The sequence below is a fragment of the Rhea americana genome, unplaced genomic scaffold (assembly GCF_003343005.1).
Source record: "Rhea americana isolate MKP2758 unplaced genomic scaffold, rheAme1 scaffold_50, whole genome shotgun sequence".
Lineage (NCBI taxonomy): Eukaryota > Metazoa > Chordata > Aves > Rheiformes > Rheidae > Rhea > Rhea americana.
Genome location: NW_028186646.1, coordinates 2,694,855 through 2,707,378, shown reverse-complemented (window position 1 = coordinate 2,707,378; position 12,524 = coordinate 2,694,855). Strand labels below are relative to the sequence as shown.

General features: G+C 46.9%; 1 protein-coding gene across 1 annotated transcript in view; it reads right to left on the bottom strand.

Moving 5' to 3' along the window:
- Positions 1 to 282: 282 nt before the first annotated feature.
- ADARB2 (adenosine deaminase RNA specific B2 (inactive)) overlaps positions 283 to 12,524 on the bottom strand; it is a 319,117-nt gene continuing 306,875 nt past the window's right edge. The window contains exons 8-10 of the mRNA XM_085317721.1: positions 11,880 to 12,061; positions 4,114 to 4,292; positions 283 to 728 (exon numbers count right to left, since the gene is read on the bottom strand). Of these exons, the coding sequence (XP_085173847.1) occupies positions 552 to 728; positions 4,114 to 4,292; positions 11,880 to 12,061 (538 nt within the window). The 3' untranslated portion in view covers positions 283 to 551. The remainder of the gene's footprint in view (positions 729 to 4,113; positions 4,293 to 11,879; positions 12,062 to 12,524) is intronic.

Sequence of the window (12,524 nt, the reverse complement as noted above, 5' to 3'; positions counted from 1 at the left end):
AAATTCTCCCTCACAGACTTTTGCAGATAAGAGGGTGGTTTTTGCATAGAGGATAGACATCTTTTTGTGGGTGATTATGGATGCTCTGTGGCCTGCTGTCATGCCACGTGCCTGGGGTACTTGCATGTTTGCTTACTATTTTCCATTATTCAGTGATGATTCTTGCACTGACTGTGTGAGGGAAAACAAACTGTGTGTTTTTAAACAGACAGGTGGCTTGCCAGCATCTGAAATCAAGATGCTGCTTGGATTAACCGCAATACCAACCGCAATAAGCAGCAAAAAGCAGAATCTTTGCTGGGGTGGTATTATAATTTGGGCAGCTGTGTTCTTGGGAAGGGGTCATGAAAAAGCAGTTTCTTAAAGTCAAGCTCAGTGCGTTAATCAGACACATTTATATTTATGTATTTCCAGTACAGAATTAAAAGAAAATATTCCCAGGGAAGTTGCTATTACATACTGAACTGCTTTGGTTCCCTCAGCTCACGCGTGCTGCCTAACCTTCTTGCCAGCTGATTTGATCCGGTCGTGTAGCAAAGGTGTCAAGTGATTTACACAGTTAGTAGAAACTGATCTTGCTCTGGGGGTTTCTTCACCCAGGTGCCCAGACCTGCTTTCTGAAATGCTTTAAACAGCTGCTGCTTGACAGATTGGTATGTCTGAGCCACCAGCTTTGCCTCGCTGTACACTGATGGCACGTCTCCATGGCTTGGTATTCGTGTGCTCAGCTGCAGAACAAAAATCAGGGAAGGGGAAAAAATAAAATAATAATAAAAAAATCAACCAGTAAGCCAAGAGAAACAGGAGGCTTCAGTAGCCGCATAATCTTCCTGTCTACATTTCATAAGCAACAAACAAATGATCACTGTGCTTTGTGTGTTTGCTTTAGGTTTAACGACAAAAAAACCCAGCAAAGCAATGAATGCCGGTGACATTGTTTCAGGTTTGCAAATTGTGGAAGGAATGCAAAGAGGAAGGAGGTAAAAAGCCTTGCCTTGAAGCGGGCAGAAGCAGGAGTGAGGGTCAACGGCACATCACTGTGTACTTTACAAAGGCAAAAATCCACTTTTCAGTTAAGATGTTTTTTAGGAAAAAAAGTAGGGAAAATTCTTTCTGGGAATCTTAATCGAATGTGTTAAATTTAGTCAGAGAAGCAGGGCAGCTCAGTGTTTCAGACGGTCGGAGTAAATACTAAGAGACAAAAGGGAGAGGGTCTCCTCCCCTTCTCCCTCCCAAATCTGTTATCATTGGAAATGCTGCGAAACCTGCACTGGATCGGGCAGAGCTCAAGCGTCAGGATCCAGGCGGGCTCCCGGGGAAGGGAACACGGCTGGCGCAATGAAGCAGAGTGCTCTAAAGGGAAACCTGAAACACTTGCCAGGAGCTGTCTTGGGAGACAAAGACACAGGTCTGTAGGCCAGTAGTCACCTGGAGCACACATACACAAGGAAGCACCTTTTGTTTTGTAGAAGGGCTAAATAAATGACCTTCTCTGACCTGCCAAGGTCTTAACACAGTCCAACCAGCAGCGAGTCTTTGACATTATATGAAAGAAATCAAAGTCTGGAAAATGCCTTATAGAAGCAGACAGGTGAAAGTCCAACTTACAAGCCAGGGAAATAGCACCCTATAGGAAGAAAACACCCTCAAAACACAGCCTTTGTGAGTAAACAACACTATTTTCCTCTTTTCTAAAAAGGAAAGACACTGAAAGACAGATTACAGAGAAGCGGCTAATGTGCAACCTGAAACGAGCTGGTCTTGTTCGCCTGGAGCTGCCTGGGCACACACCACGGATTTGCTCTCGTCAGGGATGTATGAGCCTTAGCCAGAAATGGGAGGGAGACATTGCCAGCCCAGGTGTAGGCGGTCAGCAGCTAACATGTCCAGTGGCTGCTTCCCTCCAGCTGCCTGCTCGCTCCCCAGGGATGGAGACCCTTCCCAAAACATCTGGCAATTCATCCTGTAGTCTCTCCTGGTGGCATTACCAGAAACTTTGTCTTTTCAAAGGCAAAACGTCCTGTGCAGCAGCATGATCACCCCATTGAGCACTGCCTTAGCTCCCGTCTGCAGTGTGAGCCAGGTGCAATTAGGTTCTCCCTACCCTAGTCTCTGTACTTCCTAGTAGGGTCTGCCCAGGTGCCTGGTATGACCACGAGGTCACGATGATTTGTTCCCATCAGGATCCCTTCAGTCTGGGTCCCAGCAAGAGTGATTCTCACCTCCCTTCCAGTGCCAGCTGCCATACAACAAACAGCGACCGGGACCTGTGCTACTGGACTGTGACAGACACCAAGACATGAAGCCTAGGCTAGTCACTTCTGCTCCTGTTAGGGTCCCCATCAGGCTGAATCATGTACTTGACAGGGATGATTGAACCTTTCTTCTTTGGGTCTCTATCAGAGCAGAAGCACCCCTTGGGACCCTCTCTGATCTTGCATTGCTGCGGTTCCTCAGGCCAACTTGTCCTAAAAGCAGTTGCCTCATCCTCACACCTTCCCCTCCCCATCGGTCCTTTACCTTCACGAACAACTTTGCCAGTGGAAGTGGCTGCTGGCTTTCCTGACACCACTCTGCCTTGTTCTTTTTCACTTATTTCCCCAAAGGGAAAAGGATTTTGGTACTAAACAAAAACTTTGCTTATTGTCCTCCTCCTCTCCCATCCTACACACACTGGGGGACAATTCTTAACAAGTCTCATTATAGCAAAATAATATTATAGCAGTGAAAGTAGGCAGGCTGGAGAGGTACTTCACATGTTCCCTGCTGCTTCTTGTGGAAGTGGTGGAGCCTGTCTTGCCACCTCGTTATCTGCATCCTTCTCTCCCTTAGCACTTCCTCAGAGGGTCAGACAAAAGGGAAAATGGTGACTCCAGAACTGGGAATAAGGAGAGGAAAATGCCTGAGACCATTTGCCAGCTGCTAGATTGCCAAATCCCGTTAATTTAAATTGCAGCACTGAGTCAAAATTTTTAAAAATATCCTTTCCCTATCTTCTGTTTTTGGAGCCTGATTTCAGAAAACAGCCATTCTTATTGCATTAGACCCATTTCTGCTTCACACCCCCATCTCCTTGGCTCCATACTTGCTAGTTGGAGGAAGGTTTCCCATGCTTTCACCTAGCGCATGGTAGGAGGCAGCTGCCTACTGCTTCCTACTCTTGCTCTTCTTTCTTGTTTGTACCCTTTTACTTTCATTTCCTTATTCCACACCAAGTTTCTTCCTACATATCCTACATCACTAGGCTCCACTTTGTAGTTTTGTCCATGCATCCATCCTGTTGCTATCTCCTGTCTGGGAAGAATGAAGTTAAGAGTGAGGGTATATTGACTTTCGTGCCATCTCAAATAAGGGGAGTTGATAGCCATCTTCTGTAAAGACAGCTGGGCTGGCTATCAACGGATGTTGACTATTTTAATTAAGTACAGCCTCTGTTTTTAATGCCATTAAATAGTACTGCTGCTGAGCATTCAGTGCCTGGCAACTTACCTTGGGAGGAGTGGCTCTATCATTACATGGACTTATCAGTATTACACGAAACAGCCAGGGGAGTGAGGAAGAGGAAGAGTAAGGGAAGGGGCAATCCACAGCGTCTGATTTGGTCAGCGAACCCCGGCGAGATTCGGAGCAGTTTTAAGTTTAGAATCTAAATCTCTGTATAGGCAATTAAGTGAGTTCGGTGCCTCAAAAGCAATGACGAATACGTCCTTGCCCAAATAAACGACATTTTTTGGATACCCCCCTCAGAAACTAACAGATACTTGGGATGAGACACGTGAACAACCCCTCACTGTGGTTATATGAACATTTACACTCTCTTGGCATTTCATTGACAGTCTGAAAACAGCCCCAATTGCCAAGAATAGACAGAATGGCCATTTCCCCTTCAAACCTGCACGAATTTCTGCCATTAGATTTCTCTCTGCTCTCATCTACGGAGCTGACCACGTGGTGCCCAATAACCTCCACCCACTCCCAGTCTTCACTGGGGAAAAGCAGGAGACCTCTGGACTTTGCACTTTCATCAAGAAATTGCCAAACAAGGCCCAGTCCCTGGGTTAGGAGTAGCCCACCTTGGGACTGGGGACTGTGTCTGCCATGGTGCCAGCCTACCTTTCCGTAAAGCTTTGCCCACCGAGCGAAAAGCATGCGCTTGCAGAGCCGCGAGGGACTCCCACAGGTCCGCTTTCCCGTCGTGGCGTTGATCACCTCCAGGTCAGCCGTCCCCATGATCCAGTTCACACTGAAGCCGGGCGATTTTCCAGGCTGCCGAGCCTCGGCGTGACTAACCCCTGTCAGGAGAGAAGGCGACCCATAATTTCCAGCCCTCTAAACTTCCAGAGGCAGCGGAAGCATGGCAGGTCTCCGTGCACACGAAATGTCTCTGGGAGGACGCACCGTCACTATGCACTGCAGATGCCGATGTCACCGTCGGTTAAGTGTTACCACTTTGAGCACCTGTCAGTGGCATAATTTAGCTATTCCTATAGGTCTTTTTCCACTTGGCAAGCAAACCTTTCGTTAGCCTAAAGAAAGCTGTTAAATTGTAATGCATGGTTTTGAAGCAGTGTTACAGTTGCTGAGTGAAATCTTTTGGAAGGGCTTTAATGTGATAACTTATCTTCAAAGCAGCAAACTGTTTTCGCCATGCATTCCTCAAGGTGAGCTTTCTCTGGCCCTGTGTATTTATCTGCTATTAACTGCTGGGGCCTTCACTGCAATGGGAAATGGGTCTTAGGTGCTGTAAATGGAGGATAAGAAATTACAAAACATGCATCACCCCAGACAGATTTCGAGATCTAAGTTGATAGAGAACTCGCACATATCACAGACCTAAGCAGAAAACTCCTGCTCCCCACCTCGAGTCTGCCTGCCAGCTTCCTACCCTGAACGGATACATTAACCTCTTAAAGAGCTAGTGAGTGTCCTGAAGGCAGTGTTTCAGAGATGGATAGGATGGAGCGGGATGCATCTTACTTCATTTTAGACAGCTACAGTGATGACGTTCTCAGTCACCTGGGATTCCCTTCATGTCATTCACTTGGCCACTTTCGGATGTCTGAATCTTGCCCTGGAGCCTACAAAGTCCAGATCTCCCCTCACTCTGAAGGGAGGTCAGAACTGCAAGGTCAGATGTGAATGTGTACCCAAGTGAGAGCCATGATCAGTAAATTCCTGTCCTTTCTTAACTACAACTATTTAAGAGAGTTCCCCTTTCTTTCCTTCCTCTTGTGTCTGGAACCAGGGAAAGATGAGTCTTTGCAAGGAAATAAGAGGAATAAAGAAAGTGGCTGGTTTGTTTTCCAGCACACGATGAATACTGGAGTGAGCATTAGTGCTTTTGGGAGCAGAGAACGAACATTTGGAAAACCAACCTGGAAAAGATGGGATAACCTGAAGCAGTCTGAATATTGCATAAAATGTGGGCATCCGATAACACGTCTGGACCCAGATGTTGATTCGCTCTCTACTAATTTGCAATGCACGCCACTAGCCCCACAAACCTGGACAAAACGAGCCATCCTGGTGAGCTGGCTGCTGGGGACTACCCTACTGGGCAGGAGATGCCTGGCAGAGCCAGCCAGTTGCAGAGCGGAGGCCAGGACTGACTCTGTTTCCAAATGGCAGCCCAGGCTGACTATTAGCCCGTCCTGCCGTGAGTCTCTGGCTAGAGCCGAACTCTGGAAAACATCTCATCGTTTTCACAGCTTGATGGCAAACTGCTTTTATTGTTACTTGGCAGACTGCAACAGAGAAAGGTCCTTTTCCACTGAAGGGTTTCAAAGAACTTTTGCAGAGGGAGAGAAGTACTGATTCGAGCTGCTTACAGAGGACAAGATTAAAGAAGGGAGATTAAAGCCACTACTTTCCCACCTGTGTTCAAGGATCTAATTTTCAGAACAGATGCACACCATGAGCTTTGGCTGTTTTCAGTGGGAACTGGAGGAGGTTGGCGCTGATGGAAAACACAGCATCCGTGGCCACTTTTGGACATGACAAACTTGGCCAGTTGCTCAGTGAGCCAGGCGAGATCGTGGGAAAGGTGAAGGGCTGTGCAACACACTGCCTTCAAGAGAAGACGGCATTGCAGGGATGTGCAGGAGCACAGGAATTAACATGGGAGAAGGATGCCTCTTTCTGCTCCCAACGCCTCCCAGCATGGTCCGCTCCGTACTGAGAGGCAGCCGCGAGAACCATGAGGAAATGGGACTTAACACCCACAGAGAGAGAAAAGTGGCCATTAAAGGGAAAATAATAGTGTGATGTTGCAATCACTTTGTAGTTTTGGCAAAGCTTGCACCAGAGAAGAGGTCTAGATCACTGCAAGTGAACTCGCTACATTGTATAGGGGAGAGTTACCCTTAAGTCATAACCTCACCCAGGATTTGTAAACACATTGGTGTCATATTAACACCTCTTTCAGTTCTTGTTTTCTGAGATAACAGATCAGTCTGCATCTAAAACTCCAGCTCACCTAGGCAACAGAATAGGAACTGAAAGCTCGAAAAACAGATAGCTCTGTGGTGCTATTCAGATACCTCTATATCGAACAAGATGCAAACAGATCAGAATCTGCTGTTTGACACTATGCACCAATCTCTGTCAAGATAGCACCCCAAAGCTTAAAGGGCTCAGTGCTAAAAAATACAGTAAACACTCAGATAATTCCTGCCTTGCAAAGATGCCACAGGTCATTAAATCAATAAAAATTCTGCAAACTCACTGACCAGGGGAAAAGAAGAAGTAGGAATTGAGCTGACAGGCCCTTTACGCATGCAGGTGACCATTAGCCGTTCCAGGGGAAAGGCACTGCAGCGCACCACGCGATCCTCGTGGCAGCGAGCAGCTCTCACTTCTGTGCACGCCGCAGCGGGGCTGGGCGGAGGGGTGGCCGGGGCAAGGCAAGGGCACGTCCGCGCGGCCCGTGGGCCCCCCACGCCTGCCGTCAGAGCGGCCGTGCTTGCGTCGCGCTCTCCCCTGGGACGACGGGCTGCGCTGAGTGCGGGACAGAAGTCCTGCAGGGTTATTTAATTAATAAATGATAGTCTGCTGCTACCGGTGATTCAGTCCGGGAACCAGGAGAGAGTGCCCTCTCCCCCCCATGGCATGCAAGAGATGCAGCAGAAGGGAGAGAAACCAGAGATTTGATTTGGAAACCAGAATGACCTCTCTGCTGGCTTTTTCCAGAGAGAAGCCCTCTCTCTCGCAGGAGTATCACAGTAGCATTCAGAGAGGGGCAAGCGAGAGAAACGGCACCCGTTCACGAGCCCTGGAGCCCTTCCAAGGGGCATGGTGATCGCCTTCCCCAGTCCCACGGGCCAGCCCCCTCCCTGAGGTGGACACTTACGGAGGACGTCCACAAGACCTGCGAACTTCCCCCCAGTGTCTGTGCAGGTTAGGCTTTCACACTTTCTTTTCTCAGCTAGCATATATAAATATACATATTTTCATAAGTAGAAGGTATTTTCACATCATTTTCTGAACTCAAGGGCAGAAGCTTAAAAGAACACACTGTGAGACTCATGGCAATCAAATGGGAAGGCAAGCCTGGATATGTTCTTTGGTTATGATGGCTTTTGATTCTTTTTAATCTTTTTTTTTTTTTTTTCATATTTTTCTGTTGAAGGAGAAATGTTCTGATTTTATTTGAAAGGTAACTCCCACATAATCAAGATCATTTTCTCTTCTTTATGTAAAAATCTGTCTCCATTTTTCCCCTTCTCCTAGCAAAACCTCGTGCGTCTTTAGGATACCCTTCAGAATAGCCTTGGTGCGAAGAGGAAAGGAAATAAAAATAGCACAGGGCTTTTCTCTCTTCTAAAAGACCCACCCAAGAGTAATCCCAGTGAAAGAATGGATGTCCATCTGTCTGCGACTGGTGTGAGTGGAAAATCTCGCTGATGATCTTTCTGCGGGGCTGAGGAGTCACCTCAGGATCTCTCATCCCATGCTGTGACCCTTCTCTCCGGTGAAATGTTTGCACTGCATTGACGAAGTAACAAAATCCTTGTGTTGGAAGGACACCTCCAATTTAAAACCCCTCGCTCGCTTGATCCCTGGCAGGAATCTGGAAAGTGGGATTGTCTGGTCGAGACTGCTATGGTTTGCGCTGTAACAAATTCTGTACGGCTTTTGCTGGGTGCTCATTTCGCTGTCCACTGAACGTGTTGTCGGCAGTTTTCCAGGTAAGAAAAAAGCAGTGCAAACCTCAGCAATATAAGTTCTAGCCGGGGCTGCCGGCTTGGCTCCCTCGGACGCGTGGGGGAGAGAAGATTACAAATAACGGCTTGAGAGGTGAGAACGGCTGTAGATGGAGGGAGGCAGATTCCTCCCATTGCTTCTCCTCGTTCGAAGAAAACCCACAAACAGAAGGGAAAGCAAGGAGGAAGTTTTCTAAATAAAAGTCTCAGAGAAGGAAGAAGCCAGCTGTGAAACAAGCAGATATTTAAACTGACACCAGGACCCCTCTGATGAAATCCTAACTTCATTGAAATCTCTGATGTTGACTTGTGGACACAGATACATGCTTGGGGCCAGATTTGAGCCTGGCTCCTGTGCAGTGCCAGCACAGCAATAACTGCACTGTGGTTATATCCCTTATTAGATCTCTTACCGTGTTTTCAGTTCAAGTGGGTTTCCCTGTACGCTGTGGAGAGACAGTGAAAGTGGCTGTGATTTTGGCCTTACGTATGCTGGTGAAGTAGGTAGTCATATGATGCTATAGGGCAAGTAGCAACCACACAGGATGCCATCAAATGCCCCAGTAGGAGACCTGGAGGCCTCTGGTAAGCAGAGGAGCATTGCCAAAATAACAGCCAGGTTTGGGGAATGGAGAGATTTTCCTGGCCAGCTGTGGGTCCCTTCCTCCTTCCCATGACGCGTGTGTGGGACAAAGGGGAGGAGGACGACTTCTGCGAGCAGTGCAGGAGGCAGAGGCGGAGGAGTTTGGCGTGCAGAGCGTCCCGGATGCTTGCACTACACAGACTTTTCTCTGTGGTTGGCTGCACTGAAGAGTTAAAAATGGAGATAAGCTGTTCAAAAAAGGATAAACCTTTTGACCTATTCACCTTGTAAAACACACATGCACCATATGTGCTAAACCACACAGAACCTGAGAATTTCCCCAGTAGCTAAACTATCAGTAGACAAACTAATTTTGTTGCAAGGACAATTAAAAAAAAGTAAAGAAAAAGAATATGAAATAGATAAAAAACAGCACTCTCTCAACTTAGGAACCTAAAGGACTCTGTGAACGGTAACGGTGTGCTCCACTGAGGCATCCTCGGCTCTCATCTTTGTATCCCTGACATCGTATTGTCTCAGCGAGTCCTCTTGAAGAACTATCAGAGTATGAGAATCAAGTAAGGGTCTGATCCTGTGCAGGCTGAATGTCCTTAACACTCACAACCCTCGTGAGGCACTGAAGGCTTTCAACACTGTGGGACTTTGCTGGGATGCGGCCGGATGGCTGCTGCCTGGCTGGGGGTTAAGGAAACAGGAGTTGGAGATGGCTAAGAAAGATCCAAAGACCTGGAGCAGGGAGAGAGGTTGGAATCGAAAAGTGTAAGAGTAGCCTAAAAGGTATCTGAAAACCCATGAGCTGCTTCCTGCAAGACTGGTGGGACCATGCTGTGCTTGTAGTACCACGACTGTGCAGTGCAGCTAGTGAAACCCAGTGGGTAGAAGCTTCCCCTGCCTATGCTCTTGCCCAGGGACTGCAAGGGCTGCCCGTGCTATGAGGAGCAGCTTCAACAGGCAGCAGTGCCTCTCCATGGTCTGCCAAGAAGGCAGGGCCTCTGGCATAGACAGCTCATCTCTTTTGCCTGTCTGCTCTGCACGTGATTGCTAGCAACTAGTGAAGGAGCAGGGGCTCTGAGTAAGGGTCCTGAGCCTGGGGCTAGGCTGCAAGGGGCTAGTTCTCCTGGCTGAACACATTTGTGCGTTTGCTGAGCTGAGAAGCACCGAATGGAGAACGTTTAAGGTGGACAGGTTTGCTCTGGTGTGTGGAAAGCAGAAGGGTTTTTCAGGCTAAGCAGAAAAAAAATATAGTTACTCTGTGAAGCAGGCTGTGAGGGAGCTGTTGGACTCCAGGATACAATTCTGCCTACGACGGCCCTGACGACAGCATGGTGTCTGTGCAGTGGGGTGGGTGCACCATGACCGATGTTAATGTCACAACTGCTACTTGTGCACTGCTCACGGCCAGGACCCACATGGGATGGACTTGCTGGGCATTACTGCCCAGAGATAGACACATACACACGCACACACACACTGGAGATTTCTGGTATTTCTGGTCCCAGTAGCCTATTTGAAGCTACGGAGCTGCAGGTCCGGAAATCCTGAGCACACATAGAAAATCTTCATGTTTCATGTGGGACAAAGTTTTTTGGCAGGAAAGGAGAATGTGCGTGAGAAAACCTGGGTGTATGGCAGATGTCTTTGAAGGGAATGGCTTGAGTAGGAAGAAGTGAGTGGAGGGAAATGGACTGCCTTATGGAGCGAGGCTGAGAAGACAGAAACATAAGAGCTGTTGAGCATAAGAGGAGCACAGTGCCAAAGGAGAAACTCTCCACCATTTTCCTGCCTCTTATTACAACTGTCAAGTTTTTTATTTTGGAGAAGGCAGCAGTAAGAGGAGAAAAATCTCCTTTTTCTTCGTATTTGTCCATCAGTCTTAATTCTTTAGCAGAAAGCTTCTGTGTGAACACCTGAACCTGGTGACGTGAATACTGAAATATTGTCTGATAAGGACTGACCAGAAGAGATAAAAGTAAAAAAAGGGCAAGATATTGTTGGGACAAAATGATGGAGTGTATGAAAGACACTTGCTACCATGGCTATTGGATATTGTTTTGCATTATCCCTTTAGGGTCTTTATCTTTTCTTTGGAAGTCTTCTGGAATGATCTGGTCATTCTCTCTTGCATATAAAAGAGGAACTAAATTTAAACTCATCAGTTTCTTTATTCTACCAATTCTTTTCAGAAAATAAAAAGTCATGGGCTAATGGTTAACTTGTGTTTTGGGAACCACCACACCTTGGTTCACTTGCTGTCTCTGGCTTGTATCTTACCAGTTCACCACTGGTAACCTTTATAACCACCCAAGGCCTTAATTTTCCAGGATAATAGGGATGTATGGCCGATTTCTCTAATAGACATGTCTGGGTGCCTAAAACTCCTCATTTAATACTCTGTCTCCATTCAGGAAATCACCTAATAATGCATATTCGTTTTAGATTTCAACCAACTTCAAGGGATGTTAGCGACATGTTTAAAATTAAGCATGTGCATAAATGCTTTGGAGGAACAGACGTACGCTGCTGATGTTCTTCACTAATTGACGGCCTTCAGGAAGTGCCTTTTCTCTGCAGCTGAGAAGTTCAAAGATATCAAATTCTATCATCCCTCCTGCAGTGATGGCAACCTCTAGAGCGGTTGTTGCTGGATGTTAATCTCTTAAGCTGTCCCAGGTGTTGGCTGAATGTGTATGTAGCAAAGCCCTCAGTGCCAACTGAGAAGAAACGATGTGCTGGAGACAAACAGACACCTGAACCTTGGCACTCCATTAACAGCGCTACGGTTGCTGCTCTCTAAGTCAGGAGTCCTACCAATTTCTTCCCAATAATATTCCCTCAAACTTCTCTGGCAACAAAGGAGTTCCCCTATTTAGAGGCCAACATTGGCTGCCACCTCTTGTGGGGGGTCGTGTAGATTTTTATTACTAAAGGAGAATGGAAGATAGAAACATGCAGTTTAGAGGTAGATACTGAACTTGATGTAAACAAGTACTAAGAATCTAACTTTCCTGCTGGAGACCGGTGCAATCGGCGATGGGAAAGGGGATCGTTTGTCTCTCAGGCAGGTGTGTGCTTACCACTGAGAAGTAGCTGATTACGCCGATATGAAGCTGGCAGCTGACCAATGTCTTCTATCCTATGGCTCATTACCCTGGAAAGGTGACCAGTGTGACAGAGGCTTCCCACAACGACGCTGTGAAAGTATGTGGGCTCGATGAAGGAGCTGAGGAGAGCACCTTGAAGCCCAAGGATATTCCATCTAGAAAAGAAATTCAAGAGTGATAAAACGCATGAGTGCGGGAACAGCCACAAGAGAGGCTGTGCCCATCCCTGCATCAGCCGCTTGCAGCAGGATTCACTTCAGCCGTCCCAGCAGAGCCTCCCTCTGGCTTTAGATTTGTTTGGGCCATTCCAGAAAAAAAAAAAAAAAAAAAAAAAAGAGGCTGTGTTAGCACTGTGGGGCATGAAGCACTGAGCTATCGGATTATTTTATTATACACCTGTAGGCCTGATTCCTATACAACGGTTTTAGTTTATTATAACACCACTGACTTAAGGGACTCATTCTTTTCTTGTGCAAATAGAGGCCTCCTGTTGAGAGCTATTCTTTATAAAAGCATTCTGATTTGATGAAAGTTCATTTAGCACAGGTCTTTAGCAGAATTTTTCATTTTTTTCTGACACCTATAGTATGAGAGCTTTTGTTATTTTGCCTTTATTTA